At 43.9% G+C, this 17,896-nt stretch overlaps 1 protein-coding gene across 3 annotated transcripts in view; it reads right to left on the minus strand.

The window, feature by feature from the left end:
- MAGI3 (membrane associated guanylate kinase, WW and PDZ domain containing 3) overlaps window positions 1–17,896 on the minus strand; it is a 1,411,302-nt gene that overhangs the window by 288,014 nt on the left and 1,105,392 nt on the right. For all 3 annotated transcript variants that reach the window (XM_078644434.1, XM_078644433.1, XM_078644435.1), the window contains one exon: window positions 8,257–8,419. In XM_078644434.1, the coding sequence (XP_078500560.1) occupies window positions 8,257–8,419 (163 nt within the window). The remainder of the gene's footprint in view (window positions 1–8,256; window positions 8,420–17,896) is intronic.

Genomic DNA, 17,896 nt, shown 5'->3' on the forward strand with positions numbered 1-17,896 from the left:
GTGTTAATTCATAACCTGTTAAACGTGCAATTGTCAAGTGCTGAGTTTGTGTTCGGTTTAAAAGAACTTCCACGGAATGTGGAACTTGTACTGTCAAGGTATGTCCTAAGACTATGGAATCACTTTGTCTGATAGCTAGTGCTGTGGCTGCAACTGACTTGAGGCACGCAGGCAGAGCCTGGGCTACAGGATCTAATGTGCTCGAAAAATAAGCACAGGGCTTGTATTGTCCTGCTTGATCTTGTGTGAGAACAGATAATGCTGTACCTTCGCGTTCAGTGACGAAAAGTGTAAAAGGCTTACTGTAGTTCGGTGTAGCTAGAACTGGAGCTTGGCATAGGGCTTTCTTTAACTCATTGAAACTAAGTGTATGTTCAGATGTCCAAGGGAGGACAGTCGATACGGCTGCCTCCTGTGTCGTTAACTGTATCAGTGGCTTGGCTAGAAATGCATACTGAGGAATCCATTGTCTGCAGTAAGAAGTAAGGCCGATAAAAGCACGTACCTCCTTCTGGGTCTTGGGCTGAGGAAGACTCGCTATTAACTGGATACGGTCTGGTGTCAACTGCCTACCCCTCTTGGACAGTAAGTGTCCTAAGTAGACCACTTGCTGGACACAGAATTGAAGCTTCGAAGGGGACACCTTGTGCCCCATCTCGGCTAGGAAATACAAGACTGTAAGGGATGCTCGCTCGCAAGCACGTTCAGAACGGGCTGTGATCAGGAGATCATCGACATACTGGAGCAGGGCAGTGTCAGTTGGCATGTGAATGTTGTCTAGTTGTCTTTTAAGTGCTTGACTGTAAATGCTAGGGCTTTCTGTGAAACCTTGAGGAGCTCGTGTGAACATATAGCTCCTTCCATTTAAACAAAATCCGAAAAGGAACTGGCTGTCTGGATGAATAGGGACACTGAAAAACGCGTTCTTGAGGTCGATTACAGTAAAGAACGTGGCTTCGGAATCAATGGCTGTCAATAGGGAAGAGATATCTGGAACGACTGGGTACTGAGGAATAATACATTTATTAAGCTCTCGTAGGTCAATCACTAATCGATATACTGGGGGTGCATTTGGATCAGTACGTTTCATGACTGGAATGATCGGAGAATTGCATACATTGGAGTCAGTTTCTACAACCACTCCTTGAGCCATGAGCTCGTCAATAATTTTGGATAAGGCTGCTACAGCCTCAGGTGGCAATCTGTACTGTCTGATTCGTGGTAACACTACACCTGGCTTGAGAGTCACACGATAGGGTGTGATTTGCATATAACCAACATCAGTTGGACCTTGCGCCCATAGATGCTGCGGAACATTAGACAATCTGGGATCAAAATCTCGTAATACATAGTGACCCTTAAAGTCACGTAGGAACAATCGTATTCCCTCTGGGGAACAGCATATAACTGCACCTAACTCTTTCAGTGTTTTAATGCCTAATAGGTTTTCTGGACATGACTTAGTAAGTAACAGATCAGTAGTGCGGGACAATGGACCTACTTCTAGAGTAACTGGCTTTGATATTTCATTTACAATGGGTTTTCCTGAAAATCCAAGGGAAACATTTCTTGAGCCTGAGAGCGGAGCCCCTGGAACTTCGGCGTGACTAATTGTGGTCCTACTTGCCCCTGTATCAATCAAAAACTTTCTGTCTTTCCCTAATACTTGACTGTGAACATAGGGACCTTCTTGATCTACAGGTATCTCGATGAGAGGCAAGCCTACCTCCCTCTCTAGGCTGTTTCATGAATACTGCTGATACTCTGGATACTCAGACTGTGCATACTGGTACATCTGCTGTGTAACGTGCTGTGTTGCAGCGATGGGCTGCGGTGCTGTAACTGTCTGTGGTGCATTCTGTGACTGAGGAATCTGTGAAACTTGTTCTTGTCTAGGCGGACGTGGTCTTTCTTTAGTCTTACCAGTAGCTATGTTGTGTTTTAGAACTGCACACTCGTTTATAAAATGACCTGGCTGTTTACAATAATTGCAGTTCCCTTTAACGGGAGCTGCAGGATGACTGGCTTGATTCGGACCCCTCTTCTGACTGTCTTGAGGAACAGATTGTGCAACTAGTACTTTCATTTTCGTGTCTTTCATACGTTTTCTCTCGTGTTCTTGTTCTTCCCTGATCCTATTCTGGTGGTATTGGAGCATCTGCAACATCTGGGACGGGGTATTAGCTTGCCAGGTACTTTCGACTTTCAAAACTCGATTTTTAATTTGTGGACTTGAATTCTCGACTAATTTAGTAACAAAAAGGTGAGGGTATGACTCACTACTTGTCTTGAGGCCACTGTTGATGCTAAAACATTTCTCAAATCTAGAATAAAAATCACTAATGTCTTCGTCTTGTTTCTGTTTACAGGCTGAGATTGCATCCCAGTCTTCTTTTCTAGTTGTCAATAATCTAGGTAAAAATTGTATTAATAATTCTGGTAATTCTTTACATTTCGCTCCAAGACCGGTACCTGGTACTCGTGCCTTGTCTTCAGCTTCTAGAACTGCCCAATCGATCTTTTTCTCTCCCACCTCCCATTCTTTTTCCTTGAGCTTTTCATACACCCCTGCGGGCAGCAGAACCTTTAACATTTTAATTATATCTGGATACGTGTATTCTCCCATACGGAGCATGTCTTTTAATTCTCTATGGAACCCTGCTGGATCTTTGTCATGACAGGGAATTAATTTCTTCATCTCTAGGAGTTCCATCTTTGTAATCGGAGTGTAAACAAACACTCGTTCTAGTTCGCCACCCGTTCCTCTAACTGGGTGGACTTCTCGTAACGGATTCTGTCTCTCTATGTAAAATGGTTTACTTTCTGGGGGTGAGACATGGACAAAATGCGGATTCAAAAACGTTCTATATTTGTGACGCTGTTCTAGAATGACACTAATTAAGTCGGTACCTAAACCTTTCCATCTATACTGGAGTAACTCGTTCAGGAGATCGTGTAACGGACCTGGATCAGAGTGCTGACCCTCATACAATGTAATGAGGTGCTGAATCATATACATACCCGCCAGTCGTTGTTCGGCTGGGGGCATTTTCAGAAACATTTGTGCCACTATTTCGTCTGGAAAAGTGGTAGAATCAGTAATCCATCGGACTGCTGATCGGGCTAGTTCTTGTTCATGCATGGTACTTAACTCACTGTAACCGATTCGTGATTTCAGAATGTGATCGGTAGCTTGAAACACTTGTTCTAGAGAACCTTGTTCTGGTGCTGGATGATGGAAAATAGACTTGTGTTCTAGGCGTAAATGGCGATCTGGAAATCTAGATTTTCCTACATACGCTATTCTGTCGGGATTCTCGTCGTCTAACTCTTCAGGATCAGAGTTACTTTCTTTCTCGCTTACTTGTGCTGCTTTACGCTGTTCGTGTAACTTTATTATTTCTTTACGGATTTTCTTGTACATACTCTCCATAGCACCGACGGTCTTGTGCTTACCCTCGGCTATATTATCACTCCACCTTGTCAGGGTTTTCATTTCAGCCGGATCTTTAGACGGGTAATCTTGTTCTCTTATTAGACAATTGATCAGAAACTTTAATATCATGAGCTGGGTCTCAGCTTTCCTTTGAGACATGGCCTCGCCAATGCTTTCTGGATCATCCCCTGTACGGATGAAACGATATATTCTGTCTAGATCTTCTTTCATATTCGGTAAGGTGACTAGATACTCGGCCACCTTTCTTACGCGGAATGAATATAAAACCATATTATCCTCGCCTGGGACTGGATCATAGCCGCATTCGGCAAGGGATTTTCTTATTTCTGCTACAGTCTGATGTCTGGGCGTACGCTGTGATGCTTGCATATGTAATTCGGCTGTCGTTAAACGCTTGTGTGGCGGCGGGGTTTGAGGAGTACCTCCCCCTGCGGCCCCTAAACTAGAGTCGTCTACTGAGGCTCTTCGTCCTGGCAGAGTGGGAAATGGAAATGTAGGCTGGACTTGTATGGCGGGCTGGACCGGGGGTACTGTAACAGGTACTCCGGTGTCTGAAGGAGCGGGAAGTGCCTGATTTACAGGGACTGGCGGAGCGCGAACAGGATTTGCATATTCTGGGACTGTGTCGTCCAAATAGGACAAAATAAAAATATCAGCTGCGGTCTGTTTGTGACGTAGCTTGGTCGGAACTAATGGTGGCGGGAAATTACTGGATGCCTCTGGGGTCGCTTTTGGCAAGCCCTCGGCAAGGAGAGGATACATACCCCTAATAAGGGCATGCCTCTGTCTGTCTGACTGTTCGGCTTTGACTTGTTCACCTATCTCGATTAGTTCTTTTTCATGGGCTCGTTCCAAGGATTCTCTACTTAATTCTGACTTTCTGATTTCTTTTTCAGTACTTTTATGAGCTTCTTTGCGCCATAACTCGATGGCATCTTTCTGTGACTGTCTGGCTTTCTTTTTCCATAATGCCTCTTCTACTCGCATGATGCACTCGGCATCCCATGTACCCGATACGGGCCATCTATACTTTTCTTCTAACTGTTTGGTATACTCTACCCATAAATCTAGATACAGTATGGCGCTTATGCCATGCTTCTGATACATAAAATGACCTGGACTGTCCCTAGGCGGGACAGGAACTGCAGCTTCCAGCAGACCCTTTCTAGTTTTTAACTGGCGTAACTTAGAAAACAAGGGCATGACTGGACTGTAATCTAGACACAATACAATACACAATAAACACGATACTTATTCCCCATTCATACCACGACATTAAAATACATGAAGAACATTTAAAAATAACAGTTCGAACAGAATACTACCTGGAATACGGAACACAGAATACATGAATTTTCTCGAGAACAGAACTGACTAGAACAGGAACTAGATGCACTGCTGAAACAGTACGAAACTTACCGGTCTCATACAGAGACACGTCAGGACCCGCATCCACCGAAGGGGACACTTCGTTTGTGGGTCTGTGTACCACCAACCCACGGACCAGAGTCAATTAAATTGACCCTGTCTAGATACTACCCCAGTAATGGTACTCACCGGGCAGCAAGAACGGAAGGCCTCAGACTGGACTGGACTGCCTCGACGTCGGACGGACGAACTTCGGACTTCTGTTACGGGTGGGCCTCCGGATACCTCGGACCTTGGACTCTCGGCTTGGGCTCTGGTCGGGACTCGCCGCGTTCCTCCACCGTCTCGTCTGGATGCTGGACCGCCTTCTCCGTCTCCTCCGTGGGCCTGAGGGATACTTGAAGCAGAAATATCTGCCGGTGCGCAGAAGAGTTCCGTCACGACTGCAGAGGGTCAGGGGGTCGGCGTGGCTTCACCGACGCGTGGGGAAAGGGCAAGTCCCTATTCGGGCGCCATTATGTGGTAAATAAATAAATAATACCCTATTTTTGAATGAATAAATGAATAACAGATAGCTCAATAAATAAGAGTCAAGATTCGAGGTAGTAGGAGTTTGCAGGTTTATTACAGCATAAAGGACAGGAACAGGACCACCTGCACAGGAATAGGATGGCAAGGCCCAGCAGCGCTGCCGGGGTCAGGATCGGGACAAGGGAATAACTTTTTAATAACAGTGCATGAGCATATATACATAACGCAAACACATAGCATTACATTGCAATAGGCGTAGCAGTGGGTGGAGCAATAGGCGTGACGCGTAGCAGTCGCGAAAGATAAGGGTGAAAAGAGGTGTAACAGGGCGTATACATAGACATGTGATGCGAACGTAACAGAATATGTCATGAATGGGGCGGAAACCATGGAGGGGGCTACCTGAGGAGCCGGGACCTCTAACCTGATGGTGCACGCAAACTAGCAATGACGTGTTACTAGGAGAAGCTGGGGGCTATGAACTCTGTGCTAGGAGCAGAGACTGAAGTCTGGAGAGTCAGGGCGACATGTACCTAAACAGTATCTAGTATCCGATGTTTAGAGAACATGTTGATATAAACTAGAAGTCAAGAGGGGAAAGGCTAACTTGATTCTAAGACTGGACCATGCATTATTCTACATGTAGTGCGTGATGAAGAATATTAAATGACCATTAAATGCAGTATTTCTCTAACGTGGAGACGTGAAGGCTAGACAATGACGGAAACTATCGATGTGATTCAGTAGCTTTAGGAATGCAGAGAAGGAGGACTGAACTGATAACTGGAATCATAACATATTCTTGGCAGACTCAGAGGCAGAGCCAGGGTGAGCCGGGCACTGCGAGGCAGGAAGTAAGTGAAGGGTCGAGGATACAGGTGGGGGCTGTATCGCTCCTCAGCGAGGCTTCAGGAGACAGGAGCTGAATCTGGTGTCCGGGCCCTTTTGAGGCCTAGAAACGGGGACTTTTCAATAGAATAACGTGCACACTGAGAAACGTGGCAACGTAGCTTTACATAGGCCTGATATTCGTAGTATTCACGAGAACTGGAAACTGGCATACTAGAGGTGGACACAACTGTAATTGCGTCATTAATCGAACATAGGGAATGCATATGCATATTTAATCATGCACACATAACATATGATGGATGACACGTAGGGACACAGAACATGGCAAAATTTACTTTTCCACAAGACAACGTCTACCCAACTGTACCCTCGACTTGTGCCCTGGGTAAGGAGATGCCCTATCTAAGTATCCTGTCTAACCCTGGCCTGGCAGTGCAGGCACTTGAACCTTTGCAATGGGAGGATGGGGACACTTGGAAGGTTGTGTTTCAAAACGGCAACCGGTCTGGTTATCACCAAGCATTGGAAGAATTTAGAGGAAGCGGAGAATAATGTATCAATTACTCCTCTCAGTCTGGTTATGGTCAAGCCCTGGTAAAGTTTAGCATCGTGGTTTTGACGCTGTGAGATGTTATGTAATGGAAGGCCTTTTATTTAGCCGGTGTGATGTCACATTATAGAGGGCAGGTTTCTACCGATCTCCCTCCTGGTGCTAGAGTCTATGGCCAGAGAGCACCGGGATCTTACATGGCCATCGAGTCTGGGCGCCTGGGATCTTCCGAATTAACATTGACTTTGCAATGCAGGTGGAGCTGAGAACGGAGAGTGTCCTGGGAGCTGTGGGATATACAGCATTAACTGACCCTACTTTCACCTCTCTACCCCCTCCCAGCCTTGCTCTTCTTGTTATTCTCTGCTCCTCTGTGGCTGTCTAGCTCTCGCGGCCGGGGGGTGGGGGGGGGATGCTTCACACAGTCATCTCTGCAGCGCTGCTGTGTTAGCGTCTCCCCATGGCTGTGCGCATTCGAAAGAAGCGTGCGAGACATTTCAAAGTAGCATTGTGTTTCTTCAAGGCTGTGAGCCTTTTCCCCATGAAAAGAAAGACCCTGATCTCAATAAAAGCATTGGCTAACAAAGTAAAGATATTAGTTTAGTTTTGCTCAAGGTCTTCTCTTGAAACACAGTACTGTTTTCCTGACGCCAGAGCCGTGTATCAAGAAAAAAAGCAATTGAAAACCTTAATTTGGTAACACATCGTGACAGTAATTTTCACAATATGGCGAGCCAAGATGTGTAGTAAGATTTAATGGTGCCCAATGGCCGCACTCAGAAAGGTTTTGCTCACCTAAGACCCAGTTGGTTACAGAAAAAAACAATTTGCGAGTGTGAATAACCTATGAAAAAATTATTTTAAACTGCATTAAGATTTTGAAACATCTTTCTCTCTGGTGGATTTGTAAATGCAGGCGCTCGAGAGGAGTTAATACGATGGTCCTGCAAACTGTCGAGAACACACAGGAACTTGTAAATTCATAGATATTCAACCACAAGTTGCACGTAGTTTATCACCTTGGAAACAAAAACAAACTCACTTATGTGAAAATCATGTGTTAGAGTGTTTCTAAGGAGTACAAGAGGGGAGAACACCACTATATTTCAGGGGGCACGAGGGTAGGGGCTTCTGCATAGGGAACGTATTTACCTATGAAAAAAGATATACTAAACTACATGTGCAAATGCAGAATTCAGCATTATTTAATTAAGTAGGTGTACGTTTTTACCAGAAGAGAATTCCCAGTGAGTAATTGCTGCAGGAGTATTCCTAGAAATCTACATTTGCCTTTCCGGCACCATCTATTTTTTTTTTTAAATCTTGTAAACGTTGGAAATCTACTTCAAACACAATCGTAACCATCCAGGAAGTATGTTGCAAACTTCTACAACTTGGGCTTGATGAACAGGGTGGTAAGACATCCGCACAGATGATTGAAGAAAACAGTATGAAGCACAAGTGACAATCTTGAAAGAAGGGTTTTCCATCTACTTACGCTTGTCCTCGAAGATATTCTTGGACTTCATGTAGACCTCCGAAGGGTCCAGTTTTGGCGAGCCCGATCGGACCAGATTTGGCGGGAAAGGCAAGGGTTGCGGAGCGGATTCATTTGGGACAAGAGCTTCCAAACTTCCAGTAAGCTCTTGCTTATCGCCTTTCTATAATCAAAAAAAGAGCGCCCTTTATGTTTTCATACAACAGAATTTCGAAAAAGGCAGAATGTTTCGAACAAGAGCCTTTAATTTTCAAGATTGACAGCTGAGAATCACAGCTGTGTAAGGCTTATTTCATATTGCATAGACAAACACTTAAAAAAAATGTGGGCATCATAAATTGGAATGCCTTATATTACCAGCTTCAAACAGAAACAGATTATGAAAGCACAGCATACACCTGAGCAAACAAATCGAGCAATGAGCAATCATCAAAGTATGTCCCAGATGGGTGCACCTGCTGCTTTGCCTTTCGGGATCATGACTGTCAGCCTGAGACAATCACAATCCCTCGTGCAGTAGTAGAAGAATTGAGGTAAGGCTGCTTTACAGATGCAAGCCTTCGTTTATTAGCATCCCTAAACGTCTTCAGTATTATAAGGTGACACATCTCACTGCAGAAAGATTGACTGTACAAATTAAACAGCACATACATATTCGCATAAAGAAAATACTTCCTATAAAAACATAGGGGAGGCTTAACGCTCTCTCAGCTGCAGGATGTTGAAAGTAGTTTGTTCTGTATTCTACAAACTCTGTCCTTTACGTTTGGGCGACACTTGTTTTTATTTAGAGGTGTTCAGTACCTCAAAACACAATGAGAGTTGCTCCCTCTCAACCCCAAAGGGAATGGAGCACCAAAATACGTTCAGTAAAAAGGATTTATCCCTTAGGGTAAGAACTATACCTTTAAGTATCACCAACACACGGAACCATTACTCATTCAGTTGCAACCACAAATCTTGATGAACTACAGTGAAACACTTACAAAAAAAGTTTATATAACAAATTATGTCGAAAATCCACTGTTTATTCAGAAAATTTAAAAACACATACTATTGCAAATTAAAATGAAATTACATGTACATAAAATCAATTTTCATTAAAAAACAACATTACAATTCATACAATTATACAGGAGAAATCACAAATAAAGACAATCAAATCTGTCTTTTACTCAGTTAATTTAGAAACATTTGGTACATTGTAAAGGTTATGAAAATAGGACCATGTACATAAGGGGTCCCAATGGATGTCTCGGAAAAAATTCATATGACTCTGATTATAATAGTTGTGGTTTTATAATAGACGTTTTGTATAAGATTGTTTAAGTAACTGTGCACTTACACTGGATAAATGAATGCTTTATCTTTGCATTAGGTTACGCTGATTAAAAGGAGAAGTCAATTAAATTGTCCTGAAGAAGGTGGTTAGAATAATTTAATACCGCCGAAACGCGTCGACGCCTCAATTCAAGTTAAATTTGGAGTGGTCAACACTTATGAGGGGATAAGGAATTAGTTCCAAACTTCACGTTGTACCAAATGTTTCTAAATTAACTGAGTATACGACAGATTTGATTGTCTTTATTTGTGATTTCTCCTGCATAATTGTATGAATTGTAATGTTGTTTTTTAATGAAAATTGATTTTATGTACATGTAATTTCATTTTAATTTGCAATAGTATGTGTTTTTAAATTTTCAGAATAAACAGTGGATTTTCGACATAATTTGTTATATAAACTTTTTTTGTAAGTGTTTCACTGTAGTTCATCAAGATTTGTGGTTGCAACTGAATGAGTAATGGTTCCGTGTGTTGGTGATACTTAAAGGTATAGTTCTTACCCTAAGGGATAAATCCTTTTTACTGAACGTATTTTGGTGTTTAGTACCTCCTGCAGATATTTAAAACTTCTAGCTGAGTCCTGGGCCCAGAGCCACGTCTAGAAAACCCCGGTTCTAGGTCAGGCTTCATGTTATGTGTCATTCTGGCTATTCTGAAAAGGTTTAAGAGTGCGATTAAAGGAATAAAACAAGTATATGCTCATACAGGCACATCTGTTCAACTAGGTTGCGCTGTGTTATACCTGGGGGTCGCTTGTTGGCGGAGGTAGGTACCTTAGGCCTAATAGGGACCCTTGTTTCCACATCAAGGAAAGGAAGGACACCTTCTCAGATAGCCCCCGCTCACCCCCTTGTTAGCTTGACACGAGCAGCCAGGCTTATCTTCAGGGCAAGTGTGTAAAGTATTTTCAACCACGCCCTCAGTAACTCAATGATGACACCACAAATGGACTCCACACGAGTTTTATAAAAACGAGTATAAATTTATATAAAAAGATATACGATGAGGCCACACGATATAAATCCAGCATATGCGTATTTGTAATATTCCTCCTGGGCGATTATTAGGCCATCCAGCCCTTGTAGGTTCTGGTGATATTAATGAATATTTCTAAATGATCCACTGCAGTCCTAATACAATGCTATGCAGTTCGAAATGCAAGAATCAGGCACTGTGCAATGTAAAAAAATTCAGTTCGTTATGCAACAATCAAGCAGTTCGTAATGCCAAAATAGTGCAATGCGTAACGCAACAATCAGGTAGTTCGTTGTGCCAACTAACGCAATGTGTAATGCAACAACCAGGTAGTTCCCTATACAAAAATTGTGCAATGCGTAATGCAACAATCAGGCAGCTCGTAATGAAGAAATAATGCAATGCTTAATACACTTCAGGTAGATCGTAATGCAGAAATAATGCAAAGCGTAATACACTCCAGCACCCATCACGGTGCCTTAGGCGGTCTCTCCGCCTCCTGTACTGACTCGCGGTCAGCTTCCGTCAGATGCCCCCACACGGGTATGATGTAAACCAAAAGTGCAGCTCCGCACTACGGCCCCGGTACTGCCACTCCCTGGCAAGTTCGGGCCGCGATACGAGCCGAAGTAGAGGCTCGTACTGCCGGAATTTGAGAGGCAGAGAGCTTCTCTCTCCAAGCCCGCCCCCTGCCCCAGGCGTTGACAAAACGTTACCTGGGGGGTGCGACCTCGCTCTCCTCTCTTCTTCCCACGACTTGGGCCTCCGATGCAACTTTGTGAATTCCGGGCAGTGGGACTCGGGCCCTCCCTCTCCGGGGTTGTTTCGAGGCCCCGCTCTGGCAACGGCGGGCTCGGGCCGGAGGCTCAGCTCCTCTGGGACTGCCGGTCCGGGCCGCTGGTGCTACGAAGATCACAGGCTGCAAGAAAGCACACTCACACAGCGTCACTGAGACTCACTTGAGCTTCGGTCGTGCACGATCACAGGGCACTCCTCACGGCGGTCTCAGGCTGCCCGAAGCACAGGCACACGGCGTCGCTAAGACTCACTGGAACTCCGGGTGCACGATAACAGGGCAATCCTCACGAAGTTCTCAGGCTACACAAAGCACATGCACACATCGTCGCTGAGACTCACTTGGACTCCGGTGCACACGATCACATGACAATCCTCACGAAGGGCTTAGGCTGCAAAAAGCACACGCACACAGCGTCGCTGAGACTGTCTTGGACTCCAGGTGCCCACGATCACAGAACAATTCTTATGAGGGTCTCAGTCTGCAAAAAGCACACGCACACAGCGTCGCTGAGATTCTCCTGGAAACTTTTGTGTTCCTGAGTTTCCGCAATAGTGAGCCAGCTCACCTCCGGCCCTTGGGGATAAGTTACTTCCGGACACAGCACACAGCAAAGTCCTTTCAAGCAGGGGGACACAATACACAGAAAACTGCAGGCCAGCACCAGAACACACAGCAAGTGTCAGTAATTTCCTTCAATCTCTTCAACTCTTTCTTCCTTGGCAGAGGTTCCTCTTGACCATGAAGTAGGTTTAATCCTTTTCAGTCTTGATCAATCTATTTCTCTAAAGTTCAGGGGCTTCAGCTCTCATAGTTATACCCAAAATGTCTTTGAAGTCTTTGTGTTCAGGAGGGCACTGACCCCTGTTCAAACCAGTTCTGGGTGCCTCCCTGCCAGTGACACCTTCTTCCTTTGATTAGTGGGGGTCTGGATTCTCAATCACTCAGCAGGAGATGGGACCATTGTTTTATGGCAGCAACACAGGCCTCTTCACCTCTAGTGGCAACTCCTCCCCTACACTCCAGATGCAGGTCAGCCTGCTGCTGTCTCACCTCCTCCCCTGGGCCAAGACATTCCCCAGATCCTATCACTTTCAAATCCAGACAGTCAATCCACAACCAGGCAACGAGAAACAGAAATGTAAGAGCACAAAAACCCAGCCACTTCGAAAAGAGTGGTTTCTAAACACACAATGCAAAAACCAACTTCATAAAAAGATGTGTTATTACATTGTGAGTTCAGGCTCACTAAACTTCACCTCTCCATCCTAAGCCTTTGGGAAGATAGGCTGGAAAACATCTTACACAGCCTCCCCATTCTGTCCTATGGGCAAGATGGCCTTTCAACAGTGAAAAACGAAATTGAGAGTATTTCACTGTCAGGACATGGTACACACCTTAGTACATGTCCTACCTTTCACATGCGCTGCATCCTGCCCAGGGGCTACCTTGGACCTACCATAGAGGTGCCTGATATGCATAGAGATGGAAGCGTAAGGCCTTGCAAGTGGGTGCACTTGTCAGGACAACATGGCAGTTTAACAAACTGCAGTGGCAGGCCCGAGTTCTTTATTTAAGGCTACTTGTGTGGGTGGCATATAACAAACAGGAAATAGCGGCGGCCATCTTTACTGAGAGAAATTCGAATCCCACAGTACAGAGTAGCAGCTCCAGCCACAGGTATTTGTCCCACTTGCACTAATACGCGCTTGCTGAGCGCTGAATCAGTTAAAATATTCTACTAAGGGTGCACTTTGTTTTTCTTTGTAGAATGCTGAAATCAACAATTCCATTTATGCGCAAATGAGAGATTAAATCAAGGTAGGCAATCCCTTCTCAAATTCTCCAAGCGAGTGTTTAACATAACGTGCACACCGCTAAGCGCCTGAATATTAATCTTTCCCATATCTCAGAACCCAAACTGATGGTCACGCCGCTTTTAATGGACCATGCCAGCACTCGGCACTACTGAAAGTAAAAGGTATGCTTCCACTTCCCCAACTTGTTTTAGCTAGTGAATATATTGTACCAAGTTCGTAATGATAAAAATTAAAAACATCCCTTAAATTCTTTTAGGCTTCTCTGCTTGGCCACGTTATTTCATTTAAACGGACCCCCAAAAGACCCGATCTGAAATTCAACACTGAGCAGCCTTGGTATGTAGCGCACACCGACATCACAGCTACTGTATGATAAAAAGGAGCCCACACACTAGATTAAGCAAAACATTGCTTTTGTATCCCACAGATACAAGATACATACAGCCCTGATGACAGACCAGTGACTCCAGTCTGGTCTAGAAACGCGTCGGCAGTATTGGTTGGGAGATATAAAGTATTACTGTTGCACTAAAGCTAGGACCGGCTGGTCCAGCACTAAAATATACAAGATATTAAATCATTTATCTTCCCAACCCCTAGTTTCTCTCATTCAGTGTTTGTTAGCTTTTTGTTGTTCGTAATTGATATGTTTGTATTATTATTTTTTCAATAATATCTGATGTGAGAATATTTTCTATTGTGTGTTCTAATGATTTCTAAATGTGTAAATAGTCTTTGCCTTTAATGTTTGCTAACATTAGTCCAGCCTTGTAAATATTTGTAAATATTTGCAATCAATGTCTTTTTTTCTGTCAGCAATTTTTTCAAATTATAGAAAATATAAAATGATTGACACAAAATAATGGTGTCCAGGGAAGCGATAATAAAGTGTTTCTTACCCTATATCAAAAAATTGTATTGAGTAACTGTGGTTTGGGCATTTTGTGTTGTTTACTAATGTTATTAGGTCTAGCCCTCACCACATAAAGGACCTAACCCCTTTTGTTCCCAATTGATAGAGCGGGTGCATACCCGCGAGGGTCTTTGGACTGAATATAGTCCTTTGATTAAAATACAGTCATTTGACTGGAGGGACTTTCAGTCTCTCCACAATATGGCAGAAAAAGATACTCTGTCTTTCACTGAGACACATATTCAAAATTTGATAGCTTCATCTCCTTTTTCCTCGGTAGCTTTGAGCACTAGCGCAAAAGAGCAGAACGAATCAGACAAGTTGATTCGACTACGCAAAAAACACGCAAGAACAGAGCTACACGGTTACTTTCTCTTGAAGCACCTCAAGGGTGGAACGATCCCTTGGGGCCTCCAGGTGAAAAACGTGCCTGTCATCTTTACAGAAGACGCTGAATATAAAAAAGGTTTTAGCTACATTAATACCAAATGCAGCCGGGACCTTATGGTCCATACCATTGAAACGGCACAACGTTTATGCAACAAGGAAGCACAAGAAATAGAGGAATTGACCAAGTCCATTGAGACCAGCCAGGTGGTCACCGATGCAAAGTCCCTTCTGGACAAAATAGACAAAGATATTCAAATCTTTAAGGACAACACTATAATTGACAAAAACAACAGATACGAGCGCGACGTCAAGGCGTTTAAAATAGAACAAGTGTATCCATTTCTACGCGAGGATTACTATTCACAATCAGATTCGCGTCAGGCCTTATCAACATATCAGGGCAGATCTAGAAACCGATTTAGTACTTTCTCAAGCACATCTTCCTCAGATTCATCGGGGTCTAACAACAGCAATCAAAAGAAGGGGGTGTCTTTTTTAGACAAAGGCAAACAAACAAAACCCAGGTACAAGGTACCATGGGAAATGCGAACCCGGAGTAGCAATTACAAGTCATAGGTAACTCCTCGACTGTAGTTAATTTGTCATCTAGAGTTCTGTCTACGGAGGAGGAAACAGTACTCAATCTTGGTCTAAAATTCGTACCTAGTAGGAACACCGACTTCACTAAATTGAAAATGGAAGCAATAGAATTTTGCCGCAAAATCAGATTGAAGGCATTTTTCGCCAATGCTCCATTAACTTCTAGTGTAGAAACAACCGGTTTGAGGAACAAATCTACTTTTGTTCCTTACACTAACATCCCAAAACAGGTTCAAGCCTTCGAACAGACATTATTGTCTTCCATCACTAAGATGGAGAAAGCCAAGATCTTTACCAAACAAAATATGAGTAAAAAACAGAGAGACATAATAGGTTCGCTCAAAAATGACCCTTCCATAATTATTAAACCGGCGGACAAGGGCGGGGCGATAGTCATCTGGCCCCGCCAGATGTACCTGTCAGAGGGTGGCAAGCAGGTCAACAACACCATCTGGTATCGCGCACTAACAGAGGACCCTACAAAGGATATTCAGGGACAAATTGCGAGAGTCTTTGAATCCGGCAAAGAAAGTGGTTTCCTGGGTAATAAGGAGTATGATTACCTCTTAAAGAAGTACCCCAGGACTCCTGTCCTCTATCTTCTTCCGAAGATACACAAGAGCTTGACAGAGCCCCCCGGACGTCCCATCGTGTCGGGCTGTGACTCTTGTTTAGAGCCAATAGCGCAATACGTGGATTTCTTTTTAAAGCCATTTGTGTGCCAGGTTAAATCTTATTTGCGCGATACAACCGATTTTTTGAACAAAGTCGAAGGTACCATCTTTGATCCGCAATCGCAAATCATGGTTACAATGGACGTTACGTCCTTGTATACCCAAATCCCCCAGGAAGAAGCCTTAGAAGTCATGCAGATATATCTGGACATGAGAGAAAGACCACATCGAGTTCCGACTGCCTTCATTTTAGAATTGGCAGCAATAGCACTGAAGAGAAATTACTTCACTTTCAACGGCCAGTTCTACATGCAAGTGAAGGGCACCGCCATGGGATGTCCTTATGCCCCAGAAATGGCGGTGCTCTTCATGGCGCAGTATGAAGAAAGGTTCGTGGACATGAATAACCCTTTTAAACATCAAATACTACAGTGGTACAGGTACATAGACGACGTCTGGCTCCTGTGGCAGGGGAGTCAGACCGAGTTATTGGCCTTTCATGGATGGCTCAATACTAGGCACAGAGATATAAAATTCTCGATAGAAAATAGCCCTAGTCGTATGACTTTTTTGGATATTGAAATGAGGTGTGTGGACGGGAGGTTGGTTTCGTCTTTGTTCAGGAAGGCCACTGACAGAAACACGATTTTACACCACAGAAGCGCACATCCCGCAGTCTAAAAGCTAATTTACCCTTTGGGCAATTATTAAGAATAAGACGGAATTGCTCAGAAATACAAGACTATGAGCTGCATGCCCAAGCATTTTGCTGTGATATGCAAGAGCGTGGTTATCCACGTAAGCTCCTCAAACACTCTCTTAAGCGTGCAAAATATACGCCTAGAGAATGTCTACTGCAAACCAAACAGCGAGCACCTCTAGAGAAACTTGTGTGCGTCACTACCTTCTGTCCGGACACCCACAAATTGAGACAGGCTGTATTAAAGAATTGGCATTTGTTGGAGGGGCTGAGCTGCCCGTTCCCCAAACCAATTTTTGCATACAGAAAAAAACGCAGCATTGGCCAGGAACTCATCCGAGCTGACGTGGTTATTCCCAAGCCCAAAAGTGACTTATTGGCGCAATGGAATCTCAAGCCTATCGAGGGTCACCACAAGTGTGGTAACTGCACCGCCTGCTCTAGCACAATAGAAGGCGACGAGTTTGTACACCATGGGACCAAGTGGAAGCACAAAGAATTTTCTAATTGTAGAACAAAGAACGTTGTGTACTTGATTCTATGTCCGTGCCAACTAATTTATATTGGAAAAACCAGCCAGCAAGTCAACCACAGAATAAGTCAGCACCGATCGCGGATTAAGAAAAAGGTCATGTCTGCTCCAATGGTGGCGCATTTCTGCGAGAAGTCTCACAATGAGCAAGAATTCAAATGGTCTGTCCTATACACTGTAAACTCCAGGTCAAAATGCCATGACGTCGAACGCGTTCTGTTACAAAAAGAAGCGTATCTAATTTTAAAATTCAATAGTGCACAGACTGGTTTAAATAACCTGTCTGAGATAGCGCATATTTGACCACATCTGTCCTGATTTGCATCGGTTAGACATCCCTGGCTTGACCGCTGGTCTTGGTCCTCTATTGCATGAGAACAGGTCACTGACCCAGAGAAGCCACCCAAAATTCTAGTACAATCTAGCGTACTCATTTTTTGTTTTTAAAATACATGATACAACAAACAATTGGAAGGACGTACCCATTACCTTTAGACTAAGATAAGGTGCTGTAGACAGTACGTCTAGCCTCTATTTTCAAGCAAATGTGACTCATGGGACTACATGCCCCACAATGCATCAGTACAGCTTTTGCATATAACAAACAGGAAATAGCGGCGGCCATCTTTACTGAGAGAAATTCGAATCCCACAGTACAGAGCAGCAGCTCCAGCCACTGGTATTTGTCCCACTTGCACTAATACGCGCTTGCTGAGCGCTGAATCAGTTAAAATATTCTACTAAGGGTGCACTTTGTTTTTCTTTGTAGAATGCTGAAATCAACAATTCCATTTATGCGCAAATGAGAGATTAAATCAAGGTAGGCAATCCCTTCTCAAATTCTCCAAGCGAGTGTTTAACATAACGTGCACACCGCTAAGCGCCTGAATATTAAT

Source organism: Lissotriton helveticus, chromosome 5_1 (genome assembly GCF_964261635.1).
Source record: "Lissotriton helveticus chromosome 5_1, aLisHel1.1, whole genome shotgun sequence".
In the NCBI taxonomy this organism is placed as follows: domain Eukaryota; kingdom Metazoa; phylum Chordata; class Amphibia; order Caudata; family Salamandridae; genus Lissotriton; species Lissotriton helveticus.